The following is a 17,744-nucleotide window of genomic DNA, read 5'->3' as shown; positions in this document are numbered from 1 at the left end:
TATCAACTCGACTCGCTGTGTTTGGAGGAAGAATACGAATGAGTACAACCCCTAGAACACCTTCCCAACTGTGAACCATGGTGGAGGATACATCATACTTTGTGGGTGATTTTCTGCAAAGGGGACAGGACGACTGCACTGTATTGAAGGGATGATGGATGGGTCACGCATTGCGAGATTTTGCCAACAACCTCCTTTCCTCAGTAAGAGCATTCAAGATGGGTTTTGGCTGGGTCTTCCAGCATGTGAATGACCCAAAACACATAGCCAGGACAACTAAGGAGTGGCTTCGTAAGAAGCATTTTAAGGTCCTGGAGTGGCCTAGCCAGTCTGCAGACCTGAACCCAATAGAAAATCTTTAGAGGGAGCTGAAACTCAATGTTGACCAGTGAGGAGATCTGAGTAATTTTCATAGAGAAAGTAGTATAGGATATGTGATCTGAATCACTTCTTTTTTTCAAGCCGTCCTGATGTTTCTTTCTCTTTTTTTTTAGTTCCAAACTGGACAACCCCTGTCACTTGCCATAATTATGTACATTTTTTTACCTTGTGGTATAAATGCCGCTGTTCTCCTGAATCTGGCGTTGTTTTTCATTTGTCCCTTTGCCTTTCTGTTCCCGAGATATGGGCACCTCTTCCCTTCATCTAAATCTAGTCTCGTTAGCCAAGTGGGTCTGATTCTCACAAAGACACCCACAAAGAGTTGAGGTCCACACCCACTTGCCTAACAAGACTATATAAATGGAAGAAGCGCCCATATCTCAGGAATACAGAGGAGTAGGAACAACAGAAAAACAACCCAGGATCCAGGAGAACAGTGGCATTTACACCAAATAAAAAATACATATTTTTGCCTCGTCTGCTTTAATTGAAAAAGCTCAGGCTGCTACAGCCACCACTAGAGGGAGCTCACTGCAATTGGCTTTCTCTACAGCCTCCATGTAGATCAATATGAGATGTATGGGTTCAAATGTATACAGCTGCCTCTAGTCAGTCAGTGAAGGTAGGTGGGCGTTTGATCATGTAACATCCATCCCCAGTCAGGATGCTTTATGAAACTATGAATGACAGTTGGTTAAAATAAAAAATAAAAAATCAATGACAAGGTAATAAAAAATAAAAATAAAAATCAGGAAATTGCATTAACAACATGGAAGCAAAGTCATGGCAGCAACATTAGATGACCTACATGAAGTATGCCATTTGAGGGATTAACCCTTTCAGACACTATTTGGTAATTACAGGGGTATTTTTCTCTACAAGCATGATTTCATGTACTTATGTCTTGTATTATCTGTGAGTGTGTATACAGCATCTGGTAATTGAAGGGGAATTCTTCTCCAAAAAAAATGAAAAGGGAAGTTTATGACCCAGTCTAAGAGAGAACCTGTTTGTTGCTCATAGCAACCAATCCCAGCTCAGGTTTCATTTGACATTCTGCTTTTGACAAATGAAAGCTGAGCTGTGATTGGTTGCTATGGGCAACATAAGTTTTCTTGTTCTATGAGTATGTAGTACCTGGTAATTAAAGGGGGATTCTTCTGCATAGTTTTGGGAACATATTTCTTGCGTTAGATAATGACCCCGGGGTGGCAAAATGCATAAGTCATAAGTTTTGATATGCAACCATTGATTTAGGCCGGTTTCATACGCCCGACATTTATGGTCAGAGTACACACTGTGATGTTGGAACCGGACGGGGGTATTCTGCCCATATATGAGGATTGTCTAGGCCGGTCCCAAATATATCAGCCTGTCAGCTATGAGAAGTATAAGGCATAAGTCCAGGTTGTCAGCCTCTGGGGTGTTACTACAAACAGCAGTCACAGGAATCACAGAAATAGGGGTCCTAGAATGGAGCATGGTCCAGCATGCACACTGCCCCTTCATTTCTGCTGGAGGTTGTCGACTCGAGCACAGTATTCAGCCAACGCCATCAGTCAGTAGAGCCCGAGCGATAGTGAAGCTTCTCTGTACTCATGTAGGGGACATGGGACCCCCATTTTCTTGATTGCTGGCAGTTCCATAGATCAGACATTTATCACCTATCCACAGGATAACATTTTTGTGGAAACCCCCTTAATGCTTCCATTCACTGACGGCAAGCACAGATCTTAGGAACTGAAAGAGAAAGTTTATCAGAAAGTTGCAGATCTTTTCACCATACAATATAAGACTGAAAATCCCTTTAAGGCAAAGAATCTATTAGGTTTATCGTGACCACTTATTGCATTACTGCAGGAAGTTATATCCTGCGCTGAGGACACCATCACCTGCTGATGGGGTAGAGGTGGCTCCGCTGTAGACAATCTCCTTCTAAATTTCCGCATAAAGAAAAATTAAGTCCTTAGGGTCCCTTAATGTCCTTATATAAAAAAACCCTTTCAATTTCACTGGAAATAACATCTAGTTGTGGAGACGTAAAATATAATTATTTCACAGGAGCACCAAGATGACGGCAACAGGGGACTTCAGTCGATCGTGTCGTGGGGGTGGGCAAAGTCTGCTCAAACCGACTCCCCACCAGAATAAAAAAAAAAAGCTTACTACATGAGAGATAAGCTCCATTAACAGAGGACTAAAAAAAGTGCTGGATCTCAGAAAATACAGGCGCAAACCAATATTATTATATTTGTCACCATTTCACCTCAAGTTGACATTTTTTTCCAGTTTTCAGTACATTATATGGTAAAATGAATGGCATCATTCAAAATCACAACTCGTCCTGAAAAAACGAGCCCTCATACGGCTATGTTGGCAACAAAAATAAAGTTATTGCTTTTGGAGGAAGAAGAGGAAAAAAATGCAAAAATGAAAAATGCTGCATCTTTAAGGGGTTAAAGAATCATTATTTATTATAATTTATTATCTTTTGGTCGTGTTCTTGCTCTGTTTTTGGTTAATGAAGTATATAGTAACGTACATGTGATCATCAATGTTGGGATTTGGTTGGAAATCTGTTTTTTATGTATTCTAGGGTCTGATTTTCACTAGGTTCGTTCAAATCAATTTTCAAATACAAGACACTGGGCCAAATGTTGGGGTAGGAGAATATCTGGGGACTACGGACCCAGTAATGGGGGTCTCTGTTGGTTCAGAGGTAAATGGGCAACTATTGCGACTGTCGCCAGTGTAACTGATGTGCTATGGTAGTGGTCTGGAGAAGAAGGACAATTTGGGGCACCTCAAGCACTCTTCTTCAGCACCCCATAGAGTGACATCCCTGCAAATAGTTCTTCAAAGACCAAAAAGAACAGATGAGGGGTTATAAAGGGCCCAGCTGCTCAAATATACCCATGTGTTTGGTTAGGGGTCACATTAAAGGGCTTCTCATCCTGTGCGTCATGGGCATGGCGGGTTACTTGTCCCCTGATGAGGTGAATTCAGAACACACAGGTTTAGTTTGAGCACTGATGTTTCAGTTCTGATCCCTGTGATATCAGGAATCTGTATGTGTCTCACGGAGGAATATATCACATTATCATATAGTATACGTTGTACTTTCATGATCTCTGCTGTCATTTAGCCCCTAAACACGTGTTTAATGTGCTTGTACCTAGACTGCATCTTAGGCTGGTTTCACACTAGCGTTTTTTTGCGCTGCGTTTTTGCGTATACATGCGCATGCGTCCTTTTCCCCTATCTTTAACATGGGGGCGCATGGTCTAGCGTTTGCACGCGTTTGTACGCGTTTTACGTGCGCATGCGTTTTTTTGTAGTGTGCGCCCAAGCGCGCCGGACGCTACCTGTTGCATTTTTGGTCCGTCCGACCTGTCTCAAAAAAACGCATGCGCACAGAATGCGCAAAAAAACACATTACAGTCTATGGGAACGCAGATGTGCGCATGGATATGCGCACGTCTGCGTTTAAAAACGCATGCATTTTAAGAGTAAAAATGGCTAAAAAATGGTTAAAACACATGCGAAAAAAGCAGCAAACGCATACAAAACGCATGATGCGTTTTTTGTATGCGTTTGCACTGCACCAAAATGCAGCGCGCAAAAACGTAGCGCAAAAAAGCGCTAGTGTGAAACTAGCCATATCCAGGAGTCTAGGAGTGCTGAACGCCTATGGAGAAAAACCCGCACACCAGAAGACTTCACCCACTTCAAATTTATGTTAAGAACCTATAACGCTGCCCTTCACCTCGCCAAACAGACCTACTTCACCACCCTGATCTTCTCACTAGCCAACAACCCCAAGAAACTTTTTGACACTTTTCACTCCCTCCTCAGGTCAAAAGCACAAGCCCCTATCACAGACATTTGTGCTGACGACCTGGCCTCCCACTTTACAGAAAAAATAGATAATAACCGAAAGGAAATCTACTCCCAACCACCAAGTGCTGTGACTCCCATCCCTTCCTGCATCTCCAGACTCCTCTCTTCCGCTCGTCTGACCACATGCACTACCGACCCCATTCCCTCACATCTCCTCCAGTCTCTCCAGTCGTCACAACTCACCTAAATGCAATCTTTAATCTCTCCCTCTCCTCGGGCATTTTCCCATCCTCCTTCAAACAAGCCATTGTTACTCCTTTACTAAAGAAACCAGCTCTCGACCCATCCTGCACAAACAACTACAGACCAGTCTTCAATCTCCCCTTCATCTCTAAACTTTTGGAGCGCCTAGTTTACTCCCGCCTTACCCGTTACCTCTCCACTCCCTCCTAGACCCTTCACAGTCCGGCTTCCGCCCCCTACATTTGACTGAAACTGCACTCATCAAAGTGACCAATGACCTTCTGACAGCAAAACGTAACGGTGACCACTCTCTGCTCATTCTTCTTGACCTATCTGCAGCTTTTGACACTGTTGACCACCATCTTCTACTCTCTAGGTTCCAGTCACTAGGCATTAAGGACACTGCTCTCTCCTGGTTCTCCTCCTATCTTTCTGACAGCTCCTTCAGTGTTTTGTTCTCTGGCTCCACATCATCTCCTCTTCCTCTCGCTGTCAGGGTACCTCAGGGCTCAGTCCTTGGCCCCATTCTCTTCTCTCTCTACACGGCCCCAATTGGACAGACCATCAGCAGATTTGACTTTCAGTACCTTCTTTATGCTGATGACACACAACTATATATGTCATTCCCCGACCTTACCCCCGCTGTACTAAAGAACACCAGTGACTGTCTGTCCGCAGTCTCCAACATCATGTCCGCTCTCTATCTGAAACTCAACCTCTCCAAAACTGAACTTCTTCTGTCCCCGCCGTCTACTAACCTCCCTAAATCTGACATTTCCCTCTCCGTGGGTGGCACCATAATAACATCCCGGCAGCAGGCACACTGTCTGGGTGTTATGTTTGACACCAATCTCTCCTTCACATCCCATATACAATCTCTTGCCCGCTCTTCCCGCTTACACCTAAAGAACATCTCTAGAATCCGCCCGTTTCTCACCATGGAAACAACAAAAACCCTCACTGTCGCCCTGATCCACTCCCACCTGGATTACTGCAACGCTCTATTAATTGACCTCCCCATTACTCGACTATCCCCTCTCCAGTCCATACTTAATGCAGCGGCCAGGATCTGGCTAGTCGGTACTCCGACACGTCCGCTCTTCTCCAGTCCTTACATTGGCTGCCCATTCATTATAGGATCCAATTCAATGCAAATAAACTACAGGAACAAAAAGCGCAATAGGGTCTTATCTGGGTTATTGCTAGAAGAATAAATAAAAATTCACTCACCCTTTCCAGGAGAGGTTCAGGCATATAAGATCCGTAGTCAGCTTGCTGCACGTCCAAAGGTCAACTCCGTGACCGCCAGAACTACAGATTTTTATGGAATAAATTCATGGACTTCAGTGCGCTGCTTGACAAATTCACGAATCCAGGTTATGAGAAAGATTAACTGTTTATTTCCCAACGCGTTTCGAAGTGTATACCACTTCTTCCTCAGGGGATATCATCCCCTGAGGAAGAAGTGGTATACACTTCGAAACGCGTTGGGAAATAAACTGTCATCCCCTGAGGAAGAAGTGGTATACACTTCGAAACGCGTTGGAAAATAAACAGTTAATCTTTCTCATAACCTGGATTTGTGAATTTGTCAAGCAGCGCACTGAAGTCCATGAATTTATTCCATAAAAATCTGAGGATCCAATTCAAAGTACTTGTTCTCACCCACAAAGCTCTCCATAGTGCAGCACCTCCCTACATCTCCTCCCTCATTTCTGTCTATCAGCCTAACCGACCGCTGCGCTCTGCTAATGACTTTCGACTAACCTCTGCACTAATCTGTACCTCCCACTCCCGACTCCAAGACTTCTCCCGCGCTGCGCCAATCCTCTGGAATGCTCTACCCCATGAAATTAGGACTATCTACAATTTGCATAGTTTCAGGGGCTTCCCTCAAAACACATTTGTTCAGAGCGGCCTATCACGTTCACTAATCACAGTCATTGTATGTGTAAGTGTGCATGTGTAGCCCATTCACTATCTCCATCCTTCCCTCACTCCCTCAAGATGGCTGGACCATCATTGTAAATACACCATTGTAAATACACACCTGTACTTTGTATCTCCCCCACCTCATTGTAGATTGTAAGCTCTCACGAGCAGGGTCGTCTTATTTTGCTTTAATTATTGTATTGTTAACGTTGTTACTTATGACTTCTGTTTGGAACTGTTAAACTGTAAAGCGCTGCGGAATATGTTGGCGCTATATAAAGATTATAATTTATTATTATCCCATATCGACTAGATAGTTAATAAGCTGCTGATCGCTGTGGGTTTCCCCTATCACAAGTACGTGGGATCTGAGTCCTCGAATTGGTGGAGTATGAGCCCTGCTGCTCAATTAACTGACTGTGGGGCTGACCACCTAATAAGCTGATGTTTCGAGCAGGTCGGTGCCAGAAGAAAGTATGCCCTGCCTATAACAAATGCCTTCTATATTGATCGCGGCATTAAAGGGATTAAAAGGTCAACTTTATTAGTCCCTGACCGTTGCTTGCTGCCCAACACCATTAGCAACAGCCTAGTCACCGGGACCGTACAGCGCTGCCATCGTCTTCTGAAGCGCCACTTTAAAATGCCCCAAATGGGTAAAAGAAAACAAAACACAAAGCACTAAACCGTGTGCATTAAGGGATTTATAGGAATTTCGAGGCGACACATGTCCAGTTTCATTACAATACAGTTATCAGAGCTGTGTCTCCTAACCAGCCATGCAAGTGGATGATCAGTGACAGCAAGCAGATAAATTGATGTACAGAGTACAGGGGAAAGTTGTCTGGGGTCTGCTTTTTCTATGAGCAGTTAGTAATATTGCAGCTCAACCCCATCTACTTCAGTAAGGTGGCGCGGAGCGGTAGCCATTGGCGAGGCACTCGTCAGTTGTGTGGACTTCTGCTGTGAAGGCGCTACGCCTGTGCAGGCTGCATGTAACCAATGTTGTTAGTTTGCCAGGACCAGGTCTTTTACAGTTCAATGAGGAAGAGCACCATTCAAAAATAAACTTTTTACTGAACAAGAATTTGGAAGGGATATATACAAGAGATAGCGGGTACACAGTCTTATGGACAGCGTCAGACTGGAGTACCTTGGGCCCACCAGAGAAAAATCATTCTTGGGGCCCACCGTTATACCTCCCAACTTTTGAAGAAGAGAAAGAGGGACAAAGGCTGCGGCATGTTGTACACATTGTGGCAAATTTTAGGCCACGCCCCAACCACACCCATTTCACAACTAGTCACACTCATGTCCACGCCCCGAACACACCCATTTAGCACTGCTGATCACACTGACTGGTACTGAAGTCACAGTGGCTGACATTATGGACACAGTGGCTGGCATTGTGGGCACAGTGGCTGGTATTATGGGCACACTGGCTGGTACTGAGGAAAAGAAAGAAAGAACAGGGAGATAAAAAAGAAAACAGATAGAAAGAAAGGAGAGAGAGAAAGAGATAACAGAGAGAGAAACAAAGAACAGAGAGAAAGAAAGAACAGAGAGAGAAAGAAAGAGGGGAAAGAAAGAAAGAAAGAACAGAGAGAGAAAGAAACAAAGAAAGAACAGAGAGAGAAAAAGAAAGAAAGAACAGAGAGAGAAAGAAAGAGGAGAAAGAACAGAGAAAGAAAGAGAACAGAGAGAGAAAGAGGGGAAAGAAAGAACAGAGAGAGAAAGACAGAGGGGAAGAAAAAACAAAGAACAGAGAGAAAGAAAGAACAGAGAGCGAGAGAAAGAAAGAACAGAGAGAAAGAAAGAACAGAGAGAAAGAAGGAGATTAAAGAGAGAAAGGAAGAACAGAGAGAGAGAAAGAGGGGAAAGAAAGAACAGAGAGAAAGAAAGAGGGGAAAGAAAGAGAACAGAGAGAAAGAAAGATGGGAAAGAAAGAACAGAGAAAGAAAGAACAGCGAGAGAGAAAGAAAGAACAGAGAGAGAGAAAGAAAGAACAGAGAGAAAAAAGGAAAAAAGAAAGATTAGAGAGAAAAAGAACAGAGAAAGAGAAAGAAAGATTAGAGAGGGAAAGAAAGAACAGAGAGAGAGAAAGAAACAGAGAAAGAAACAGAGAGAAAAAAGAAAGAACAGAGAAAGAAAGAAAGATTAGAGAGGGAAAGAAAGAACAGAGAGAGAGAAAGATTCTATAAAGATACTATAGCAGCCCAGCTCCCATTGTAATGCTCATCCTGAGCCTCCCGGTGCAGGACATATCATGATCCGCTCACATGGCTGGCATCCCCGATTCCAAGGCGATCCCCACTGACCGAGGTTCCATCACAATCTCCTACCAAAATTGCATCATTTCCGGACAGTTTCCAGCACGTCACTTCCGATGGAACGTCACGCGCGAGTTTTAAAGTGCTCCTCGGGGCTCCACTGTGTACTCCTGTGTCCGCAGGAAAAGTAAGCTCCCAGCCGGGACAGTGGGGCAGACTCTCAAAATCAGGACTGTCCCGCTGGATCCGGGACGGTTGGGAGGTATGAATGCTCCCCACCAAACACCTTGTACACGTACGGCTCCGCACACCGAATGCACACACAGTTCCACTTTGTATGCCTCGTGTACATATACATCTCCGCTCCGTACACCTCGCACACACACGGCTCCACTCCGCACACACATGGCTCAGCTCCGTACACTTCGTACACACAGGACTCCATTTCGTACACCCCGTACACACGCGGCTCTGCTCTGTACACACCATACACACACACGGCTCTGTACACTTCATACACACAGGGCTCCGTTCTGTACACCTCGTACACACACGGCTCCACGCCGTTCACCTCACACACACACGGCTCCGCTCCATACACCTCGCACACACGGCTCCATTCCGTACACCTCGTACACACATGGCTCCGCTCCGCACATACAGTAAACATGCGGCTCCGCTGCGCACACCCCGTAAACATGCGGCTCCTCTCCGCACACCCCGTAAACACGCGGCTCCACTCCATACACCCCGTACACACATGGCTCCGCTCTGTACATCTCGTACACACACATGGCTCCGTACACCTCGTACACACACGGCTCCGCTCTGTACACCTCACACACACACGGCTCCGCTCTGTACACCTCGCACACACGGCTCCGCTCTGTACACCTCGCACACACACGGCTCCGCTCCATACACCTCGCACACACGGCTCCATTCCGTACACCTCGTACACACATGGCTCTGCTACATCCATCCTGTAAACCCCTCCTGACGCCACACATAAACTTCCAATCATCCAGCACCATGACAACCAGCACAGCAGAGTCCTGCATACACCGAGGGCCCGGATCATGTGACTCCTGACTCCTCCCCTCCTGTGACCTCATCACAGGTCTTGTGCGCACAGAAGGGAATAGCCTAGTGACGTCATTGCTGGGATTTATAGGATGATGTGGAAATGGCTGGCACAGTGCTCTCAGCTGGATGAGGGGAGTTTGCGCCTAGTCTAGGAGTTGTGCCCAGGCGAGATATGTAAAGTGTGCACCACTCGGTGCACACTATTGACATGCAGGGCAGGGACTAATGAAGGAGGCTGGGGGCGGGGCCCACCGGAGGATCCTCCGGTGTCCCGGTGCCTCAGTCCGACCCTGCTTATGGACGTTTCCTTTACAACCCAAACATTGTCTTCTGTTTCCACTCTTTCTCACTACTTTACCATAGTGCAGCTTAGCAAGAGTCATTTACTCGCAACGTCGTTCCGTGTCGTCTTTCCCTTTAGGGTGCCAGTATAGCGGGTAATATTGACGGTCTGGAACTGCCGCCAGGTACACTTGACTTGTGTCACATACTCCGCTCTGTTTAGGCCCGTTACCTTCAAAAGTTATAAACTCTGAGGCTTGTGGCTAGGTGTCCTCTACCAGGACCCTTTTCCAGAAGGTCACTCTGTCTCTTAGTCACTTCTGCTCCAGATCTCGCTATCCTTTTACTTCGGTCTCCTCTCACTTGAGGACACCCCAGAATGTAGCACTGTCCACAATGAACTTTAGGTCTTCTTTCTGTGCACTCTAGCCCCTATCTAACTCTCTTACATGAAATTGTTACTTTCCCTGCAACTCGGCCTCTCCCACTATGGGTTAGTCCCAACCATTAACTCTCACTTTTCCTATTGTCAAACTACACACACTATCGGTATTGCTAACACCTTTAACGCACACTACAAGTCACACTATACATCACAATTTACATTGCATCAAAAAACATTTTACAACAATAAACTTGATTCTTCAAGAGGGAAACATGGGCATCATGTCCATATCCTTACATTTCATTCTTCTTTAACGATGGCTGTCCTCGGCCATACGAAACCTGTAATACACCAGAGAATTACGAACTTTACTCAGACCAGGTAACACTGAAGTTTCCAGACTGCTTCCTTTAACATTACTTAAATTAGCAAACTTCTCTTTCACCCACAGCCTAAAAATAGCAGCCCGCAGCTGCCCAGAAAAGTCGCATCTATTAGATGCGCCAATTCTGGTGCTTTGCCCGGCTCTTCCCACTTGCCCTGTAGTGGTGGAAAGTGGGGTAATAAGGTTTTAATGTCACCTTGCTACTGTAAGGTGACATTAAGCCCGGGATAGTAATGGAGAGGTGTCAATAAGACACCTATCCATTACTAATCCTAGAGTTATTCAAGGGTTAAATAAACACACACAATAAGAATAAAGTCTATTAATGAAATAAATAAACACACAGGTTTTCCATCTTTATTGTTCTACTAATTCAATCGAACCCTTCGATCTCTTGAAAGAAATAAAAAATAAAAAACCAACAATATACCCATACCTGTCCGGCGAAGAGTCAAGTCCCACGGTGTAATCCGTATCTGGGGGGTAAATACTTTACAACCGGGAGCGGTGCTAATGCGACCACCCCGGCTGTAAAGCACTGAGGAATGAGATGCTGGGAGCGGAGGTTCAGTGACTAGCGCTGACATCACTGAAGCTCCGCCCCCTCACAGCCTGACCTGGAGTAAACTCTGAAGCGTGGGAAAATCCAAGGGAAGAGGTTACCATAGGTAATGTATCTATTCTATTTTTTCTATCTATTCTTTCTATCTATTCTTTCTACAGTGCTGTGCAAATTAATTGGGACAAAGCATTTTTTGTAAGTAAATTCGTAAGTTGGTTACCGGTCAGTGATTCAAACCAGTTTTAACTGCTTTGAACAGGTGTGAGTGCCTGTTTAAAGCGATTAAAACTGGTTTAAATCATTGACTGGTAACCAACTTACGAATTTACTTAAAAAAATGCTTTGTCCCAATTAATTTGCACAGCACTCTATCTATCTATATATCTATCTATCCATCTCTATCTATCTATCTATCTATCTATCCCATATCTATCTATCTATCTATCTATCTATCTATCTATCTATCTGTCTATCTATCTATCCCATATCTATCTATCTATCTATCTATGTATTCTTTCCATCTGTTCTTTCTATCTATTATTTCTATCTATTCTTTCTATCTATTCTTTGTCTATTCTTTCTTTCAATCTATCTATTCTTTCTAACTATTTTAAAAAACAGATCCGTCAAAAACGGAAGAAACGGATGAAAAAACAGATGCGATTGATCCGTGTTTTTTTACAGATCCGTCTAGCGGATCTGTCGAAAAACAGGATCCAACGCATCAGTTTTTCACAATCTGCGACCGATCCGTCGATACATCGATCTGACGGATTGTGACTGACGTCAAAAAACTGAAGTGTGAAAGTAGCCTAAGGGTTAAATGACAACTATTATACTGGCTAGTAAGCAGGTGCAGGAATTTGCATGGGGGACAGAGATGTGTATACAGGGGAGGAGGAAGCTACAGATGGATGGGAGGCATCTCCTAGATGTAGGATTGAGTGCAGCATCTCGGAAGAGGTGAGATGTACGGCGCCTCCATCACCGTGTGTCGGACTCCTCTACCCCTTCGCCATCGAGTAAATGCGTTTACCCACTCTGGCGTCTTGTGCTGAAATCCGTGAGAGAAGAGGAATGTACCATTTACTGGCGGGGAGCAGGGAAGAAGTATAAAATAAGATGGTACCAGCCTGCAGTACAGAACTGCATGCAGTATGATCACCGTGCATGTGAGTTAAAGAGACGAGAGGAAGTGCAGCCTCAGTCGAGAAGATGGCAAGAGCCAAGATGAAGAATTCTCCCTCCGAGATCAGCACTGCTTCCAAAATCGTCCCACCAATTACAAGGGAAGACCTGAACGGAATCAGCCCCCTGCTACCGGCTCGAATTATGGGGTCCCTGACAAGTGATGCAGGGCAGAGGTACCTATCCTCCACGATATGCATGTATTCTGGTGCATGGCGGCAGGGGTTGCATGTGGGCACGTATACGGGTATGCTATGCATGGATGGCGGCTGACCGTAATGCAGCAAATCGGGATTGTCGGATCACCGATACGTAAATGAATGGATGTTGGGAAGAGTAGTGAATGGCTGCACCCCCTCTACCTCTCCGCCACCCTATGCCAGTGATGCCCGTGTCGTTGCAGGATTGATGCTGCAGTGCTCGTTACTTTAGCAGGTGGCATTTACACGGCTCGGGTCACATGATGTAAACATGTGGCGCCCCATGAAGTTTGTACACCATGGCGGATAGGGCCAACATGAGTCCGTAATCGTGGCACCCTGATTGAAAGAGTTAATCCGCGTCCGGTCAGACCCGCTTCCATTCAATGACAGCAATCCTAGGGACGTCATTACTGCACTTTTTTTTTTTCCCCGGCACGGCCCAAAATGTAAAGTGTCTTCAGGTGCACCATTCTCCATTATTTGCCTGCACAGTCGCTGTCATTAACTCTTTAGGCTCCGACTACTGAGCCCCTGCAAAATTTGGGATCATTTGAGGATTGGTCCCGTTTCCAAAAAGCAAGAAAAAAAAAATAGAAAAATTTGTGAAAAAAAAAAAAGAATGTATTTTTTGGAGGGATATTGATGGGAATGATAATGAAGGCTCCTGGTGTTTTCGGTTTTCAGGGCTACCTGCGGGAGGTTTTGGCCCGGAGTAAAACATTCTTATAAAACAGCAGGCGAGCACAGATCAGAAGGTGAAATTGTGCCCGATCCCCCGCCGGTTACTTTGTAATCTTAATGTAGATCGGACCGGGACAGCAGCGGGATTGCATAATCTGTTGCATGTACGTGGATTTTTATTTCCTTTTTGTTTTCATTAGGGCATGCTGGGGGCTGTAGTGTCTCCACAGGTTGCAGACAACTGGTATATACCATTATGTATTTGGGATGTAGTAGCATTAAGTTCCCAAACCCAAGAGTCCAGTGGGCATCCATTGGACGGATCTAGGGGCTCCTCCAAAGCTGTCCGTAAAGTCCCAAGCGGATAGACCCCAACGACCAGCTGATGACATTAGCTCGTCCATATTTAAGCGAATAGTTGCAATAATAATAATAATAATCTTTATTTTTATATAGCGCTAACATATTCCGCAGCGCTTTACAGTTTTGCACACATTTTCATCACTGTCCCCGATGGGGCTCACAATCTAAATTCCCTATCAGTATGTCTTTGGAATGTGGGAGGAAACCAGAGTACCCGGAGGAAACCCACGCAAACACGGGGAGAACATACAAACTCCTTGCAGATGTTGTCCTTGGTGGGATACCAAATACCAATACCAAACTAGGCCTACAGACAAGAGAAGCGCTGTTTTGTAAAAAAAAATAAAATCCCAAACCATACAATCCCTTTAATTTTTACACTCGCACCTTAATGCAAATAAATTATTCATGAGTTGCAAATACCTGGAGCACAATCGACATTCACATCTCTTTATTTTTGCAGTCATTAACTTTATCAAATATTAATGAAAAGCAAACAAGTTATTATAAAGCCATTAAGAAAGTTAGTTTAGTTTTCAGATTGGCATTGGATGAATACTTTCTTTTAAAAGCTGTGCCACACCTGCCCAGTTCCATCCACTTCAATGGAGCAGATCTACAGTACCACTCACAACCCAAGGACGAAGGTGGCGCTGTTTCTAGAAGAAAAAAAAAACAGCCATGTTTTTCTAACCCTGTAATATTAGAAGAAGGGGCTGGTTGTGCTAGACCTAAACCAACTTGTTTTATGCCAGGAAAAAGGCTAAGTCCACGAGGGCACCCCTTTATTCGGGAGCCTTATTGAAGTTTCAGAAGAATTTGCTTGTTGATTTTAGAAAAATCTGCTGCAAATATTAGAGTGTTGGCAGAAGAAACGCTGCGTAAAATACAGGCTGATAGAATTGATGTGCTGCCGATTTTAAATACACTTTGAATGTTCAAATCTGCAACAAAAAATACATAAACGACTGAACAGACAGGTGGGCCTACTTGGCGTTGGGGACACCAACACGCTATGGGACCCATGAGTCAGGGGACCTGGTGTCAGCAACCATTATGCCGATACAGTTGAAAAGAATGATGGGAGACGCAGTCTCCCCCATCATTACTCCTCTGTGTCTGAGCTCTGTGACGTCTCAGTGCATCAATATATGAAGCCCATAATACTGTATGGAGCAATATATGGGACCATAATACTGTATGGAACAATATATGGGGCCCATAATACTGTATAGAGCAATATATGGGGCCCATAGGACTATATAGAGCAATATATGGGGCCCATAATACTGTATGGAGCAATATATGGGGCCCATAATACTGTATAGAGCGATATATGGGGCCCATAGGACTGTATGCAACAATATATGGGCCCATAATACTGTATGGAGCAATATATGGGGCCCATAATACTGTATGGAGCAATATATGGGGCCCATAATACTGTATGGTGCAATATATGGGGCCCGTAATACTGTATGGTGCAATATATGGGGCCCATAATACTTTATGAAGCAATATATGGGGCCCATAATACTGTAAGGAGCAATATATTGGGCCCATAATACTATAAGGAGCAATATATGGGGCCCATAGTACGGTAAGGTGCATTATATAAGGTCCATCATACTGTATGGAGCAATATATGGGGCCCATAATACTGTATGGAGCGATATATGGGGCCCATAGGACTGTATGCAGCAATATATGGGCCCATAATACTGTATGGAACAATATATGGGGCCCATAATACTGTATGGAGCAATATATGGGGCCCATAATACTATATGGAGCAATATATGGGGCCCATAATACTGTAAGGAGCAATATATTGGGCCCATAATACTATATGGAGTAATATATGGGGCCCATAATACTGTATGGTGCATTATATAGGGTCCATCATACTGTATGGAGCAATATATGGGGTCCATAATACTGTATGGAGCAATATATGGGGCCCATAATACTGTATAGAGCAATATATGGAGCCCATAATACTGTATGGAGCAATATATGGGACTATAATACTGTATGGAGCAATATATGGGCCCATAATACTGTGTGGAGCAATATATGGGGCCCATAATACTTTATGGAGCAATATATGGGGCCCATAATACTGTATGGAGCAATATATGGGCCCATAATACTGTATGGTGCAATATATGGGGCCCATAATACTGTATGGAGCAATATATGGAGCCCATAATACTGTATGGAGCAATATATGGAGCCCATAATACTGTATGGAGCAATATATGGGACCCATAATACTATATGTAGGACTATGTCATGCCCATAATACTGTATGGAGGACTATGTGGTGCCCATAATACTATACGGAGGACTATGTGGTGCCCATAATAGTGTATGGAGGACTTAAAATGCGACTTAAAACGTGACATAAAATGTATAGAAAATAAGGGCGCAAACACTAAAGCCTCTGAAAAGGAGCAAATTCCAAGATTGTCCTCAAAACTCTCGGCAAACTCATCCAATTTATTTCTATGGGAAATCAACTTTACTGTTCATATGAGTTTTTTTTATTTTTTATTTTTCCTGAAGAGGTTTTGGAAATGCCTGGTGGAAAAATAAGTATCAGATCCTGATGAAAACTTCTCCAAACTTGTCACTGTCCAATCAGAGGGATGCAGAGAACGCGTCAGGGAAGAAAAACTTTTTAAAAAATGCATCAGGAAAAAGAAAATCCTCAAAAGGAGCATTTTTCAGAAATGGTTTCCACTTTAAAACCTAGAGTGAACATAGCCAAAGTGTACCCAAACCAAAAGTCAAACCTTGCCAGCACTTCTGTAACATTAGCGGCACAGTATGGGCCTATATTAGAGTGCAGTACACATTACAGCTGTGTGCCTACTACTAATTCACATACAGTATGCCTCCACAGGGGAGACCCTACTACCTCTCGCTCCCAGCACGCATCATGGTCTCCTCACTGTTATTTGCTGTTTGCCACAGGAAGGAAATGGTTTTGATATACAATCTTATTGATTATTTGTAACCATGGCAACCTGAATTTTGCATTCGCTTCCATTCTGCTTCACCCGAGACAGAGCTGACATCCGTGTGGACAAGATGACACATGGCCTCCCCTATATATAGATAAGGACCATGTCTGATTCATTTCTTAATACATCAATTAGCCATAACATTTTTTTGGGGGGGAAACAGCCTTGGCAAATTCAGTGGTGTCCTGGCTCCTGGGCCAGAAAAGTTCAGAGCCTCCATCAACTTTGCAACTTTGCAGGACTAATATGAGTCTTTATTGCTAACACCATTGTTGGTAATTACGTGTGGTATCTGCAAGTTCTGTACATTGTGAGGTATGGATGGATTTTTCACGGGACACCCATTCTCATGGTTATTGAGGGTCACATAGACAGTAGCGTAGCTACTGGTGGGACAGAGGGTGCGGTTGCCCCAGGACCCGCGCTCTGAGGGGCCCACCAGAAGCTAAGCTGCTATTAACTGTATTGGTGTACGCTGGATGCCCATACATCGAAACTCTGTGGGGGCCGTGAGCAGTCTCCCTGCCCGTCATCACAAGTTCAACTGTATCTGCTGGATGCCGAACTTGGTGCCATTGTACTGAGACTCGGAGCAGCGGGGGGAACAAGAAGGAGAGGTAACATTTTTTATGAGGAGTGTATTATGCTGTATGGAGTCTTATAGGGAGTGCTTTATACTACATAGAGGCCTATGGGGAGTGCTTTATACTATAGAGGCTTATGGGAGTGCATTATACTATATAGAAACCTATGGGGGTGCATTACACTATATAGAGGCCTATGGGGAGTGTATTATACTATATAGGTCTATGGGAAGTGCATGATACTATATAGAAGCCTATAGGGATTGCATTACACTATATAGAGGGCTTCTGGGGGTGCATTGTACTATATAGAGGCCTATGGGGAGTGCA

The 17,744-nt window shown here is 44.3% G+C and overlaps 1 protein-coding gene across 9 annotated transcripts in view; it reads left to right on the top strand.

The window, feature by feature from the left end:
- The window catches only part of KCNT1 (potassium sodium-activated channel subfamily T member 1), a 275,208-nt gene that overhangs the window by 149,375 nt on the left and 108,089 nt on the right, over positions 1–17,744 (top strand). For 2 of the 9 annotated variants that reach the window (XM_073541145.1, XM_073541147.1), the window contains exon 1: positions 11,863–12,730. The exons of 6 other annotated variants lie outside the window; for them this stretch is intronic. In XM_073541145.1, coding sequence (XP_073397246.1) covers positions 12,582–12,730 — 149 coding nt within the window. In that variant the 5' untranslated portion in view covers positions 11,863–12,581. Of the gene's footprint in view, positions 1–11,861; positions 12,731–17,744 lie in introns of those variants that run through there. One more of the 9 variants, XM_073541143.1, reaches the window with a different exon arrangement.

This window comes from Dendrobates tinctorius, unplaced genomic scaffold (genome assembly GCF_039654945.1).
Source record: "Dendrobates tinctorius isolate UK_male_01 unplaced genomic scaffold, ASM3965494v1 ptg000120l, whole genome shotgun sequence".
Lineage (NCBI taxonomy): Eukaryota > Metazoa > Chordata > Amphibia > Anura > Dendrobatidae > Dendrobates > Dendrobates tinctorius.
The sequence above is the reverse complement of the archived record's forward strand: the minus strand, read 5'-3'. Positions and strand labels throughout refer to the sequence as shown.